This window comes from Rhinolophus hipposideros (genome assembly GCF_964194185.1).
Source record: "Rhinolophus hipposideros genome assembly, chromosome: 1".
NCBI lineage: Eukaryota > Metazoa > Chordata > Mammalia > Chiroptera > Rhinolophidae > Rhinolophus > Rhinolophus hipposideros.
This window is the reverse complement of record NC_138047.1, coordinates 69135448-69151877: the sequence shown is the minus strand read 5'-3', so window position 1 is coordinate 69151877 and position 16430 is coordinate 69135448. Positions and strand designations below refer to the sequence as shown.

The following is a 16430-nucleotide window of genomic DNA, read 5'->3' as shown; positions in this document are numbered from 1 at the left end:
AGAACATGAATTTGCTTGCCGAAAGATTTTAAACACTTAAGAATTACAAATTCAGTTTCCAGCGTGATGGCCTTTTTTTTCCAGGTTAAACTAATTAGCCAGAGTTTACTTGGAAATGCTGTGAAATGGCACCTTAAAACCCAAACCTCTTTGTATTTTCACTGATCATTAAAAAAACCCAAGGGGTGTGTATTCTAAAACAGTATGCATTTTCATTCCTTTCCATGACCAGCTTTTCCATTTCAGGGACCTCCATGCAGTATGGTGCTTCTCTCCTTCACTGCCTCCTGCTTCCCCAGAGGGAGCTGAATTTTAATAGCTGTTCGTGTTCTAGAAGCTGACAGATGAGTAAACTATTCCCACGTTGGGTGCTTTTTGGAGGTATCTCTTCTCATTTCAGTCTACCCTAGAGTCCCATTGAGTGCCACAGAGAGTGATTTGATAAATTGTCCCCTATTGGTCAAAACTTGTACTTGTACCTTTGAAAGAATCCAAATCCCATTTGAGACCCAGCTAGCTCATTGGTAAGGCTGCCATCTGACTCCTTGGCTCTTGGAGAGGGACTGGAAAGCATGCAAGGCTTTTTAAAAATTCATTTCCTTTCTAAACAAATCTAATTTTACATTTTAATTTAAAACATTGTTTTCCCCTGTTGATTGGGAAGATTTCTAAGATGTAAGTAAGAACAATTTCCTATGACTTATTTTTTTGCATCTGTTCGCCCCGTACTAATGTATGTCACCTGCAAAACAGCAACATCTCCATGCTATTGGCAGTCAAAAGTGGCAGATGAATACGCATCTACCTAATGAATAGCTGGACCCTTTGAGAGGTCAGGGCAACATTGAAAACACTGAAATAGCAAGATGTGAGAAAGTATCCTACTTTATAACTATATAAGTTTGCTCACCTAAATAGCTATCAATTACTACATAGTTCAAAGATAAATACCTGATTTTCATACATTCTTTTAAAGTCTTGGTACAATAACATTGCCCTAAATTAAACCTTTCTCAAAAGTGTCTACATCATATGCAAGTTCTAGAAATTGATCTGCTTCCTATCATTCTTTGTCCAGCTTTGTAGAGTTTCTCTCTATGTATGTATGTATAACCTAGTACTCAGCCAAGACTCAAAAGGACTGTTATGCAAATTTCTGCAATTATTCTCCTACATAGCTCCCTCTTGTCTAGAACATGTACCAAAAAATACAAACCACCTCAACCTTCTCAAACTTTGATCTCTAATTTCTTAACTCAGCAAGGGCAACAATCTCTGTCTCTGTGCCTTCAGTATGGAAATTGCCAGCAGTCAGAAATCGGGGGTGATTGTTGGGATCATATAGTTGTCTCCATCCTCTTAGGAATGAAAATCCTTTTTTAACTGTTGACTAATGTCCGAAAGATTTTTTTTTATTTCATATTTTGCTCAGTTTTCTAGTTATTCATAGCAGGAATTTACTTCAGCTCCTGTTATTCCCCCATGGATGGGTGATGATGGGGTGTGGGGGGGAGGGAGCAGACAAACAAGGATTCAATGCTTATTATTTATTACAAATGTAACTTGAAGAAGCTATTTAACTAGCTCTAAGACTCACCCATATTATACAATGCAAATAATCTTGAGGGCTTCATGAAGATTGGGTATACTAAAATACTAAGAATAAGATTGACTAGGAGAGTGCCCTAAATGTTAGCTGGTAATATCTGTAAGTTTTAATGGTTATTAATTTATTAATATTTTCCTTTGTAACTCTAAAAAGTAGAATCTATACCAAAAGCATCTCTCTCATTTTTATATTTATATTCATGTACATTTCTGAGGAATTTTGTATAAAACTGATTTTTGTGGTGTAACTATGCTAAAATTACTGTATTGGCAACAGATAACTTTAAGGTAACCTTAACACTTGGGTTTCTTTCAGATGCAGTGGCATAATTCTCTTCTCAAATCAAAGTATAATTTAGTTTATATAACTGGTTAGAATATAACAGAAGTTATGGAAGTGAATTTAGACGTACTGTTCTTACATCTTTGAATTTGCAAATAACTCTGTCAATAACTTCCTAAACTTATACAAGCAAGTAGTAAATCTATTTTTCAGAAGTAAATTATATAACACATCTCTGAAATATTTATTCATTGTTTAGTCTAAGAATTCAGATTTCAGCTTTTAATGGAAAAAAGTTGGGTCATGCAAGGTTACCTCAGTGCAATAGCGATACTCACACATCTGCATGAGAGCTATCATCTTAAGAATTGGTGTGATGAGAAAGAATATAAAATTGTCAAGCCATTTTCATGCATCAGTTCTCAAGATGATTTTAGTCAGTCAGCACTGAAGTGAACATATATCCCAGTGTTGCTATAAATTACATTGTTTACATAGGCCACTTTTCCTCAAGTGTCTATTTATAAAAATCACATTTTCCCCTTTATTCTCACATAAGGTGGGTGCAAGCAGCAGAAGAGACAACAAAATACGTACACAATACAGAGATATGTCTACTTATTACATTGTTTCAATAATAAAAATGATAACCATTAAATTTAAATTTTAGGCTAGGTCAAAATTGTAGCAATGGTATTTTTAACTGTATATTATCTAAACTATGTAACTCTAACCTCATTTTCACTGACAAATTTCTAATTGAATTGTCTCTAAAGGAGTCTTAAAAAGGAATGCCTTACACACAGACTGCTGGAATTTCCTGCATTTCTATTTCACTTACTTCAGGTGACATTAAAATTTACCTTTAGGATACTTTAAATTCTTGATACCTGCATATTTTTGTGTGTACTCTTTACATTGTTGGATATTTCTTCTCTTTTGTCTATGCCTTCCTAATCGCTGCTCATCTGTCAAAACAAATTTGTGTCATCCTTTAAACCTCTCCCACTACCTTCCCCAAAAGTGAGATGCTTCTTTTATGTCCTCCCTTAAAATTTATGCATAATAAGAACTAACATCTATATATTGCATTTCTTATGTGCCAAGCTCTGTTAGAAGTCCTTTGTTCTTTGCACGCATTAGTTCCTTTAGTTTTCATAATAACTCTATGAAGTAGATGATATTATTATCTCCATTTTACAGATGAAGAAACAGAATCATAGAGAGTTTAAAGACGTGGTCTAAATTCACAGGTAGACTTGAGGATTTAAATATGATCTGGTCCAGACTCTGTCCTTTTTAATAGCTTCATTGAGATATAATTTACATACCACATAATTCACCTGTTCAAAGTGTAAATTTAATACTTTAGTATATTCACAGGCATGTTCTTCCATCAGTGCAATCAGTCTTAGAATGTTATCACCCTCAAAAGAAATCCAATTCCTATTATCCACCATCTCCCAAGCCCCTAGGCTCCCCCAGTTTTAGATAACCACTAATCTACTTTCTATCCCTATACATTTGTCTATTCTTGATATTTCATATAAATGAAATCATATTCTATGTGATGTATTATGACTGGCTTCTTTCACTTAGCATGTTTTCAATGTTCATCCATGTACCATGTTATCAGTGCTTAATTTCATTTTATCGCCAAATAATATTTCATCTTATGGGTGTATCATTTTTATTTATCAATTCATCAGTTGATAGTCATTTCGTTTATTTCTATTTTTTTGCTATAATCAATAAGGCTCTTATAAACAATTGTGTACATGTTTTTGTGTGGACATATGTTTTCATTTCTTCTGGGATTATATCTAGAATAGAAACTGAGTCATATAGTAACGTTGTATTTAACCATATGAGCAACTACCAGACTGTTTTCTGAAGCAGCTGCACTATTTTACATTCCCACCAGCAATGTTTGGGGGTTCCGATTTCTCCACAATCTTGCCCAAATTTGTTATTATCTGTCCTTTTGGTTTATAGCCATTCTAATGGGTGTGAAGTTGTAGCTCATGTAGTTTTGATTTTAATTTCCATGATGGCAAAAGATGTTAAAAATCTTTTTATTTGCTTATTGACCATTTATACACCTTTGAAAAATTGTTCAAGGCCGTTGCCTATTTTTAATTGGCTATTTTCCTCTTCATATTGAGTTTTTATTACGTTATTCTTTATATATACTAAATACAATCCCTTATCAGATATATATGATTTGCAAATATTTTCTACCATGCTGTGGGTTGTCTTTTCACGTTTTTGGATTCTATTCTTTGAGACAAATATTTTTAATGTTGATGAGATCTAATGTATCAATTTTTTGTGCTTTGAGTGTCATATATAAGAATCTACCGTCAAAATAAAGCTACAAATATTTACACCTATGTTTTCTACTAAAAGTTTTGTAGTTTCAGTTCCTACATTTAAGTCTGTGATCCATTTTGAATTAATTTTTGTACATAGTTTGATGCAGGGGTTTAGACTGATTGTTTCACAGGTGGGTATCCAGTTGAAAAGATTATACTTTCCCCACTAATTGATCTTGACACTCTTGTTGAAAATTGATTAACCATAGCTATGTAGGTTAATTCTTGACTTTCAATTCTATTACACTTATCTAAATGTCATAAACCAGTATGATGCTGTTTTGATTACTACAGCACTTTCATAAGCTGTAAAATTGAAAAGTGTGAGTCTTCCAACTTTGTTCTTTTTTCAAGATTTTTGTGTGTGAGTGGGTAGGTTTTTTCTGCCTTTTTGGTTTTCTTGCATTTTCACGTGAATTATAGGATCTGCTGGTCAATCGTGGAAAAAAATGAAAACAAAAACTTGAATTTGAATAGGGATTTCATAGATGTGTTTGGAGACTATTACCATTGATTCTTCCCATACATGAGTACATGATATCTCTCTATTTATTTAGGACTTTAAAATATTTCAACAATGTTTTGTAGCATTCAGTATATAAATATTGCAGTTCTTTTAAGTTTATTCTTAATTATTTTGTTTTTTTGATATATTTAAATGGAAATTATTCATTAATTTCCTTTTTGGATTTTTCATTTCTAGTGTAGAGAAACACAATTGATTTTTGTATGTTGATTTTTACCCTAAAAACTGTTGAACTCATTTATTAACTCTAATAATGTGAGTGAGTGAGTGTGTGTGTGTGTGTGTGTGTGTGTGTACTCTTTAGGGTTTTCTCTATGTAAGATTATGTTATCTGCAAATAGAGATAGTTTACTTGTTCCTTTATAATATCATTTCTTTAATTAATTTCCTTGCCTAATTGTGCTGGAAATTAAATAAAATGAATTTTATTTAGCACAATGTTGACTAGAAATAGTGAGAAATGACATCCTTGTCTTGTTATTGCATATAGAGGATTAGAGAGGGTTTTCAGTCTTTCACCATTAATATGATGATAGCTATGGGTTTATACATGTTTTTTTTTTATCAAGTTTAGGAAATTCCCTTCTATTACCAGATTGTTAAGTGCTTCTTTCCTTTTCTTTCTTTCTTTCTTTCTTTCTTTCTTTCTTTCTTTCTTTCTTTCTTTCTTTCTTTCTTTCTTTCTTTCTTTCTTTCTTTCTTTCTCTCTCTCTCTCTCTCTCTCTCTCTCTCTCTCTCTCTCTCTCTCTCTCTCTTTCTTTCTTTCAATCAAAAAAAGTTGTTGAATATGTCAAATGCTTTTCTACATTGATTGAGATGATCATGTGGGTTTATTCTTTTATTAATTCATATGTTATATAATATTGATTTTCATAAATTGAATTAACCCTGTATTCCTGGGGTAAATTCTACCTGGTCATGGTGAATAATCCTGTTTTTATACTGCCACATTCAGTTTGATATGTTGAGGATGTTTATGTCCATGTACATATTGTGTCATATTCATCAAGTCTTTAAGCCATTACATTTCACTAATTACTAGCTGATTGCTTTATTGTTCTCAACAATGTCCTTGGTTTGCTCAGTAGTTTGAAGGAAATAGATTTGAGTAGGGGTCATTTTTGAAGTGAGACTTTAAAAATTATCATAATTCCAGTAGGGATATTTTTAGCTATCTCTTTCCCTGGTTTTCTCTGGTGAACTATCTGGCTGTGGATTTAGCTTTTTGCTCTTAATTAAGAGGGGACTTAAACTTGAACTTCCTCATCCTCTGTTTCAAATAATTGGAGAATGCTTAACTGTACTTTTTTCTTACAGACTGCTTGTCTCCTGGGCAAAATCTTCATGCAACTACTCTGGGTACTGAGTTAGGTGGCAGCCTCTGGTCTTCTCTACTTGACTCCATTGACTTGGAACCTCTGCCCTTGGAGCAAACTGGAGTGATAGTGATCAAAGCCCCCTATTCTAGGCCTGCTACACCTGGAATAGAGACTGCATCCTTTGAGTTGGGGATAGGTGGAAAAAGGAAGCCCCCAAATTCTTGGCTATATTCACTAGGAATTTAGCCTCTTCAAATTGAAGTTGAAGGGCATGAGAACTGCTAGCAGCCTGTCTCTCCAGGTGAGATAAGCCTTGATTAGGAATTTAAGAGAGAGGGAGCCTTGTCTTCTTGGCCAAACCTGCTTGGAGTGGAGTTTCCATTAGCTGAGCAGCACAGATGATGTGTGGAAGGGGAAGGGGCAGGGTGAGGCTCAGATGCCATAGATTCATGTTGTTCTTACTGGCTTTTAGTATATTGTCTTGAATAGTGTTATGCCCTTAGGAAAATTTCCAGAGACTTTAAATGGTTTTGTTTTATTTATTTAGTTAGTTTTTTGGAGCTTTGCTTGTTTTGCTGAGGAGTGGGTCCATGCAATTCTTCACCCTGCCATCTTAGAAGTGGAATTACTTCAGGGGTGGTGTTCTTAACCATACTGCTATACTGTATATTTGCAATGTAGTAATTATTATGTGACATTTACCATATTTTATTGCGACTTTTAGTTTATTTTATGTAACATCCACTGGACATTTTCTCAGACAGAGTTGTCATTTTTGCCTGGAGCTGTGAACCAAACTTTATTATTTATTTACTCTTGCAAAGTAGCTGTCTTCACACACCACTGTGGGAGCTACCAGAGCTTGCCATTAACTCCCTCCCCAGCTCCTCCCTCTGAATACTGCCGAGTAAAACTTACTTTTCCAGCCCCTAAATTTCCCTCTAGGTTCAGGAAGCTCAAACTCTGAGACCTCAGCAATGTTTGAACCTCTGTGGTGGTTCAAAATGCTAAAGGTCTTCAAGAAGCAAAAACTTTGGCAATGTCCCTAGCAAAAAAATATAGCACAATGACATTTCAGCGATATTACATTTCGGGGATATTACTATTAGTATTTTCTTAGTTATGCATTAATATATACAGTCTATTTAAAGCTAGCTGAAAACTAAACACAATTCCGGTGATACAATATAATAGACATACAGACTTTTAGAAATTTGAAGTTTATAATTTGGGTTTTTCTTTTTTTTTTCTTTTACATTTTCTTTTTTTTCCTCTTCTTTTATTTTTCTTTTCTATATCAGGTGTTTTTGTTCATTTTTCCTCTAAGAAGCACAAGCTTCACTAGCAGGAGGGCTACTGTGGTTTTCATTAGCATGTTTTCAAATTAAGGTAACAGTGAGTGAGCCTAAAAGTCATGATTCTGTAGTTTATGTTTGCTTGTCTGCCTGAGAGTCATTTAAGTAGTTTCCCACAAAAATCTAAAGATTGATGACAATGATTAATTATGCTTTCATGATCACTCATGCTCATGTTTTTTCTTTAGTTAATTTACACATCATTTTGCTGCTGCAGAGATAATAACATATTTAGAAACACTCTGCACTTTACTCAATGCTTTCACATAGTTTAATATCACAATTATGCTGTGTGGCCAGGTTTATTATCCCTCTTTTTACAAGACAAAAAAATTAAGGATCAGAATAACTCCTTGATTTCTGCTAAATGATTCATTAAGCAGAAAATCTGAAACTTAAAAAAAAAAAAGAAAATCTGAAACTTAAACTGATACCTTTTGATTATAAATCTAGTACTCTTTGCAGTATATGCCAAATGCTTTTGAGTATGAGTGTGTTGAAGAGAGGAGATGAGATGAAGAAAAGGCAATGAAATAGGCGTAAGTACTTCCAATAAGAAAATTAACTGCATATTATTTACTCTTTTGTTAAATGGTATATCCAGGAGAAACTAAGGACATTGCTAGATCTTACACTGCCATATAGAAATTACTATGTCTAACTTTCATGCTTTCATGTATATTATGCAAATTGAGAATCTGTTGCCTACATGTCAGTCACAGTGTTCCTTAACATGAAAAAAAACATAAAACAAAAACCACTAATTTACTTTTTATCTGTATTTAATATAAGCATATTAAGTTTTTAAAATTAATCCAAGAGAAGTAAAGAGGTAGGTTATTTCCTTCTATTTGGAGTGCTGTTTCCTTAGAAGATCGTGACATACACAATTGAACTCTGTTTTAGTCTTTTTCCCCTTTATTCATTTTCCAGAATTTGTCTAATTCTGTGTTTCCCACAGATTGTGGGACTGTGGATATTGAAATATTAGTCCACATGGAAATAGAAATATCGTGAACCAAAAGGCAAACAATGACTGCTCTAAGACCAAAGGAATTTTAATGATTCTATATTATTTGTAACTTCTCATCAAAAATGAGCTTGCTATTTCATAATATGAACAATTCTTGATGTTTTGAGTTAAAACTTTCTACTTCTTTGCCTTAAAAGCACATAGTTATTTGAACACATTGTGAATGGGTTGTCACTTCCTAGTATCAACTACGTCAAAATATTTAATAATAAGATAATCCTTTGTCATCTCTCTTAGAAATTTGGACTTAATGGATAGAAATCAAAGAATAAAGAATCCTACGACTACTTATTTAGGCTCAGTCTTGTGTCCATTCCTGTTCTCATTTTTATAATCACATATATAGTTCTTTATTTCTTTTCTTTTCCTCCCCTATTTTCCTTCTCTCTCTCTCTCTCTCTCTCTCTCTCTCTCTCTCTCTCTCTCTCTCTCTCTCTCTCTCTCTCTCTGTCACACACACACACACTTCCAGACTATCAGAACATTTTAACTTGTTTACTTAACACATATTTACTGACCTGCTTCCATACATCAGACATAAGTGAAAACTAACTTTGTGTATTATTGGTACTTACAGTTTAAAGGTGGAGTCTAACAGTAATTAAACTTTTTACCAAAAAAAATTTCCATTTCAAAGAGGAATTACATGAAGAACCAGGAAGCCTGCAAAATTATTAAGAACAAGGGCTGTATATTATGGGAGTGTGAGAAGTGTCACAACCTTTCACTCAACTGGGCACCCAAGTGGTATGTCCATATTGCATCACTGAAGACGTGAGAGGAACGGACAGTTTCTATATCTTGACTCACTAACCACATTCAGGATCTGCGCAGGCTAAGATTGAAGGAAACAGAGACCATTTATATGAGATGTTGATCAACACATACCGTGAATGTTTAAATTAAAAAAAATATATTACAGTAAAAGGCACATTGCCATTAATCCCTCTAAAAATATTCCCCCTCACTTCGAACACACTTATCCCATCATTCTTGCCACTTTTGGAAGCAGTACTGGACGTCCTTCTGTGTGAGCGTCTTTAGATGCACTGTCATGGCTGCTTCGATGTCCTGAATCATTCTGACTTTGGGGAAGAGTCACAAGTTGCCTGGTGCCAGATCCGGTGAATAAGGTGGATGAGGACACACCATAATGTTTTTATGTGACAGAAATTGCCATGCCAGAAGTGACATGGAGCCTTTCCACTGTGATCACAAAATTCAGTGACTGCTGCTGCCGAGTGCCATCCAATGGAAAGGCAGGGATCCTCAACACGGGACGTGGTGCATCAAACCTTAGCAACTGTGTGTGACAAGTTTCAACTTGTTTTGTGCAGTCAGTCGAGTGTGAGCTATGGTTCAAAGACTTTGTGTTTTAAAGTGTGCTGTAAATCATCCTCCATTATGACAAGGCTCCATGTCATACATTGCTTCTGGTATGGCAATTTCTGACAAATAAAAACATTACAGTGTGTCCTTATCCACCTCATTCACCAGATCTGGCACCATGTGACTTCTGGCTCTTCTCCAAAGTCAAAAGGACCATGAAAGATAAATGTTTTGAATCGATTCAGGACATCGAGTCAGCCATGACGGCACAACTAAAGACACTCATGAAAGAGGACTTCCTGAACTGCTTCCGAAAGTGGCAAGAACGATGGGATAAGTGTGTTTGAAGTGAGGGAGACTACGCTGAAAGTGATTAATGGCAATGGGTTTTTTACTGAAATAATTTTATTTTTATTTAAATTCACTATATTGTTTGATCACAAATTCACTATATTGTTTGATCACACCTCTGTAAGTCATAAAGGTGAGACTGGGGCATACACTGTGTGAAGGAGTATCATTTCGTGTACAAAGTAGCAATCATTTTGTTCAACCAGGAAAGGAATTTAAAATAATTGATCTTATAAAGCTTTCCCAATAAAATTCACTTTTATCTTATTCAGAGTTAAGCATTTCCAATACTCAAATCAAATAAAATCCTGTAACTACCTCAATTCTCACACTTATCACAATAAGAGTAGAGAGAGTATAATATAATGTTAAGAAGGAAGAGGTTAAAAAGTCTGAACTCAGACTTCCTGGATTTGAATCCCAACATTCTCTGCTACTTATTCTGTGTAATAATCCACATTTTTATTCAATCTCTGGATGTCTCAGTTTGTTTTACCACATTCTTGGGATCAGAATACTATCTATTTATTAGAAATATTGTGAGGACTGAATGAGGTTTTATATGCTAATGAATTAGTAGAGTTTATGACATATAGTAAATGTTTAATACATCTTAGCTGTTTTGTTATATGTACCTCTACCCAACAAGATTCTACGCATACCTTCAGGTATATATACCTATAAGATGACATGTAGGTGTATGGATTAATCATCTTGTTATTTATACTACAAAGAGATGAAATTCTAGTACTTTGTTAGGAAACTGCATTAAAGAGTACTGCCTTGTATAACCTGTAAGTACCTGTTAAGACAAAATACTTCTAAAGATACTTATGAAACATATACATTTTTTTCTGCATGTTACAAAGGAAATACTCAATTGTATAACACAGGTGTTAAACAAGCTTTTTAAAATTATTTGCCAAAAAGTGAAAATCATATTAAAGCAATAATTAGAAATAAATAATAGGCATCATAAAGGGGTAAACTACTCGTTTGAATTTCCTTTTATAGAGAATATCACAGATTTTTTTTATACTAGAAAATTATGTTGAGACTACTTAATTTGTATTAAACAATGTACAAAGGGCAGCTATTGCTATTATAAATTTTACTAAACACCCAATTAGCATTAACATATAAAAAAGACTGCTTCTCATGTTTACTAATTCTGTAATTTGTTTAGTCTACTAGAAATACTTTTTCAAATTTAAAAATAAGTAAGCTTTCCTGAATAAAAATAAAGTTAAGAACTATGGACTCTTAGGATTGAAATGTACGATAAAGTAGCACAAGGTCAGGCACATTGAAATAGCCAGGGAGACTGCATGTCTCCATGCTCTATGGCTATTTACACAGTACCCATCTGAGTATTTTACTGTTTAAGAATATCTCTGTTAATATCTTATTTCATATGTTTATTGTGAGAGAAAATAATAATGTGTAAATTAATAATAGTTATCATTTATTGAATTTCTAACAAGTTAATGGAATTATTTCACAAGTATAATCCATTTAATATTCTTGGAATCAATAAATGATAAGCACTATAAAGAGAATCATATCTATTTTATTTATCAGTGTCCCCAGTAATCAGCATTGAGCTTGAATACAGTTTATACTCAATAAATATTGATTAAACAATTGGATGGTCTTTCCGTTGAAGTAGGTTCTTCCAAGAAAAATATTGGCTTAGTCTGCTAGTGTTTTAGTGTTACTGAATGTACAACTTTTATCAAATTACCCTTGTTTAGAATGGTTATCTACATGTATACTCTAGGGTTTCAGTGAGAGAATGCCTGAAGGATATCCTCACTTTATCATGTGTAGGAAACTGTAGAAGGAGGAAATCAAGCACAACATGTCTAAGAATGCTACTGACAAAAGCACTGTAATTAAAAGAACAGCCTGCAAAAACCTGGTTCTGATCTACGTAAACTGAAGGCTGGAAAAATGTAACCATTAAAAATATATTAGAACAGCATCAGGATTTCTTAAATCTCTCTTAAGATGATGGTATCAGTTAATAAAACATAAAGAAATGAAGGATAAACTAACTTTTAGAAGCCAAAACCACAAGGCTTGGATCTCACTTACCAGAACGGTCACCACACGGAGAACGACTCCACGCATGTTATTCTCTAGTTTCTTGTCAGTCAGTGACCCATTCAGCCCTGTGACAGGATTCCAGCACCCAAGCTGAAACATAAAATAGCTTAGTCACTTTTCTGCCTGAAGAACAGCCCAATGACTTATGTATAGATCTTTCAGAGAACTGTGTGATACATCTGGGATAATTGATACAGGAAGGGCCTGGGGCAGGTTTTCTTTTTTAATAGCAAATGAAGCAATCAAAAATGCCATTTCCTGCTTTTTAAATATCATCATATGGATATGACAGTACCCGGCGTGTTTTAGGAGACTTGCTGAGGACATTCGACTTAATGAGGAGTTATAAATACACCAAACATGCAGTCCCAGTAATGCACTAATTGGAAAAATAATAGTACACATAATTCTAGCATAACGTCTGTTCTAATATATCAATACTGCAAAAGTTAGATTTTCTTACAGTTTCAATAGTTTTAATTAGATCTTATACTGCTTTCATTGGGGGAAAAACAGAAGATTTTTAATGTGGTTAGAAGGATTACTGCTTTTATTTGAGGAAAAATCATATATATGGCTTTGTTGTTGTCAAGTATTCACACATAAAACAATATCATTTTCCTTTTTTGTCAGTGCTATCAATTTGCTTGGAAAATGTTGGCAGCAGCCTTTCCCTTAATGTCTCCCTATGATTCACTGCTCTTTACTCTCCAAAATACTGGTTTAATTTTACATCCTCATGTAGTTCTTATCTCTTATAATATCCAAATCTGAGGGCTCCCGGTTTTAAAATTACTGCTTATAAATCACAACAGGATAAAAATGGATGACTCTCAATTCAGAAATAAGGAGAAAAGAGAGATGCTGTGACTGGAATTAGTAGATAACTGCTTAAGAAGCAAAGCTGCAAAGAGAACGCTGTAATGCATATCTTGGGAAGAAATGTCATGCTATTAATCCTGATAGCAGATCCATGAGCCTTCACATTTGGGAACCTACTCCACATTTGCATGCTTTAAAAATGTGACAAACCTTTAGTCATATTCAGAGACTGTTTTGATTAACTGAATGTTTATAGGAGCACATGGTTATTTGTGCTGCTTCCCCCTGAAGACTGTGATTTATTTCCTTGTATTTCATTTTGTTTGTGGCTTCCAAAGTCGTCAACATACTGGCAAGTCTCCCTTACTAACGATTTAGGTGCTTCCTATTAAAACTCAAGTTTCTCTTTGAGCTCTCCAAAAGGTGTTTAATTAAGAAAACTAAAATGTATGTAATATATCTTAAGAGAAAGAGGTATCACAATACAAACAAAAAGTCAGCTTTTTCTGTATTAAATAATTTGGAAAAGCCTGCTAATTGTTGGTTTCAACTGTAAAAGCAGATTAAATTCATACAATGATATGTCGTTCTTAGTTACATAAAAAGTCTAATTAAAACTTAGATCCAATTAGCAGATCCAAATGTGTTGAAAGTCTAATTATCAGAGATATTGTAGTCCTCTTGCCAAAGTTAAAACCTTATGAAATTTCTTTTGAGCTTTTGTTCTCTTTTGAGGTTAACTAAAGTCTATCCTCATTACATTCCTTGATGTGCACTTTTTCTTAATTAGTTCTTTAAGATTTTATTTTCCTAGACTAAACCATGTTGGTGGAAAAAGTGATCTACAGCATTAAATGAAGAACTAAATTTGCAATGTGCTATTCACCTTTTGCAATCATATTACTTAATTTTTAGCTGAATGAATAGCTTTTACTACATCATCTTGTTCAGGGTAAATATGTCTAAGCTGCCAACGTAAAAACAGAATTTTTTTTTTCTCACTTGGAGGATTTTTTTTTTTCTTTTTTAAGTTTGGTTAACTTACTGCATTATGCTTAAATAAATGACATCTATTAGTGCCAACTTGACCATAGTATTTAGGTGTATTGACTAGTCAAAATATTTACTATAAGAATAAACAAAACTGCTGAGCAGTTTGTTTCAACAATGCTCTGCACAAATATTTTACAATATATAATTTCCAGCTTCTTACTTCTGTCTTCCTTTAAATATTACCGAATATTGTCAATGGTTTAGAAATTCTGTCTAAGAAAGCACTCTAGTATTGTGGGGCCTGAAATAACAATAATGAAAAAGTATTTAGAGTAGGTATATCTTGTCTTCATACCTAAGCAATGACTTAAACATTATTTGTACCATAAACAATGTTTCTTAATCCTTTTTTTTCTTTTTTTCTTTTTATTCACACCAATTCTTCCAATGTCCATGTCTTTACTAATCCTGCCTCTTTCTTTGGCCCTTTGGAGAATTACTTTATTTTTTCATCCCTAGATAAATGCTCCAACTAATTCATTTTTTCATGACTCTGACTTTCTGGTTTAGCAATTGCTAATTCTTGGTCAAGAATCCCAAGCCAATCAAAATCCTTCCTCGAAGTTTTATTTTTGATATCATGCATGTGCATAGTGGGTAAGTCAATAAGTTGATATGAAGTACTCATGGTTTTTTTGTTTTGTTTTGTTTTGTTTTAATGTTTGGCCAGATTCTCTCATAGATATTACAAGGCATATAATTTTCCCCTCTGCTTAATGAAGCTTTTTCACTTTTCTATTTCCTTTGTCCCTTCCTTCCTTCTTTTCTTTCTCTTTTTCTATCAGATTCACATGTCTTTTGATCATAGCACTAGTAAGGCTGTTCCTGTTCTTAAAAAGAGCAATCTGGATTTTAGGATTGGTAACTCCTTTTACTGAACTCAGTTCTTCCTTCATATGCACAAACTCCAATACTTGATGTTAGCTGTGGACACAAAGAACTAGGATGTTCAGAGACTGAATTTTGAGGTAGAGAAAGTTTAAGATACATATTCTCCGGAAAACTAGAAATAAATTATATCTACTCATCACATGTCAACACTGGACATAACAACAAAACAATTATTAAGAAAGCAACATAATACTCATCTCCTACATTGAATAGAACTGTTTCTTTTACATTTTTGGGAATCCTTTCCATGTGTCAGCCATGTGACTGAGCTTTGCATGCATGATCTCATTCACGGTTCAAAACAACTTTACGAAAAGGTGCTGTTACCATTAGTACTTTATAAGCATAGAAAGTAAGGACTCAGCTAAGGTCATATATCAACTAAGAGAGGAAACTGGGATTTAAATTAGTGCTTTTTAAATCTGAGATGCTGTGTTTCTAATTGCAGTGCTGTTTTATAGCTTACAGATTCTTTATATCAACATGATCTGTTTAAAGTAGGTAGAGAAGATATTATTTCTATTTTTATAGTCAAGGAAATTGAGACTCAGAACTATTAAGTGGCTGGCTCAATATAATAGCTGGTGCACTTACATTTTGGCAATAGAAGTTAAAAGGCAAAATCATCATAATCGTCATTTTTATAAAAGTTATTATAACATATACATAGTACATAGAATGTGCTAATCATCTGATAGTTTTACTTATATTAATTAATTTATTTATCAAAACTACCCTATGAGAAAAGTATCATTTTTGTCCCCATTTTACAGAAGGGGAAACTGAGTATGAACAGGTTCTGCTCCTTCCACTGTGTTATCTTTTATTCACTTAAAACTGTCAAGAGGCATTGAGTAAACTAAAAAAAGTAGTAGAAAAATTAAGTGGCTAAGATAAGAGAGTCTCAAAAATATTTCTGGAAATCTCTACTTTGTTTCACCAACTTACTAAAGCAAGTAAGTGTGGCACATATTTTATTTACCCTAAGGTCTGCTGATGTTTCTCAAAATGTATACCAAAGAGGAAGTAAACAACAGCAACACATAAAGGAAAGGTTGAATATCCCCTTTTTTGGAAAATATTTTTCAAGTTTTTTAATTCTTTAACTTCTGTTCATATCCATTCATCTCCCTGAGGTTCACTTCAAGCTATTCTGTTTTATTGTAATAACTCTTCCAATAATAAGCAATAAAAATGAGTTAGATTCGCATAGATCCAAATTGAATTTGTGTCTACAATGGGTCATGTTCCCTGAATGATAGCAAGATTGACAGGCATAGTGTTTGATGAAAACTAGAAGAATTTCACTTAGGTTCAAATGTGAGGCTTATCTAACAACTTCCCTGGTTTCATTGTTTGAAATTTCATTAACTTGA

General features: G+C 33.5%; 1 protein-coding gene across 2 annotated transcripts in view; it reads right to left on the bottom strand.

The window, feature by feature from the left end:
* Positions 1 to 16430, bottom strand: part of GRID2 (glutamate ionotropic receptor delta type subunit 2) — a 1327346-nt gene that overhangs the window by 344441 nt on the left and 966475 nt on the right. For both annotated transcript variants that reach the window (XM_081037560.1, XM_081037561.1), the window contains one exon: positions 12277 to 12378. In XM_081037560.1, the coding sequence (XP_080893686.1) occupies positions 12277 to 12378 (102 nt within the window). The remainder of the gene's footprint in view (positions 1 to 12276; positions 12379 to 16430) is intronic.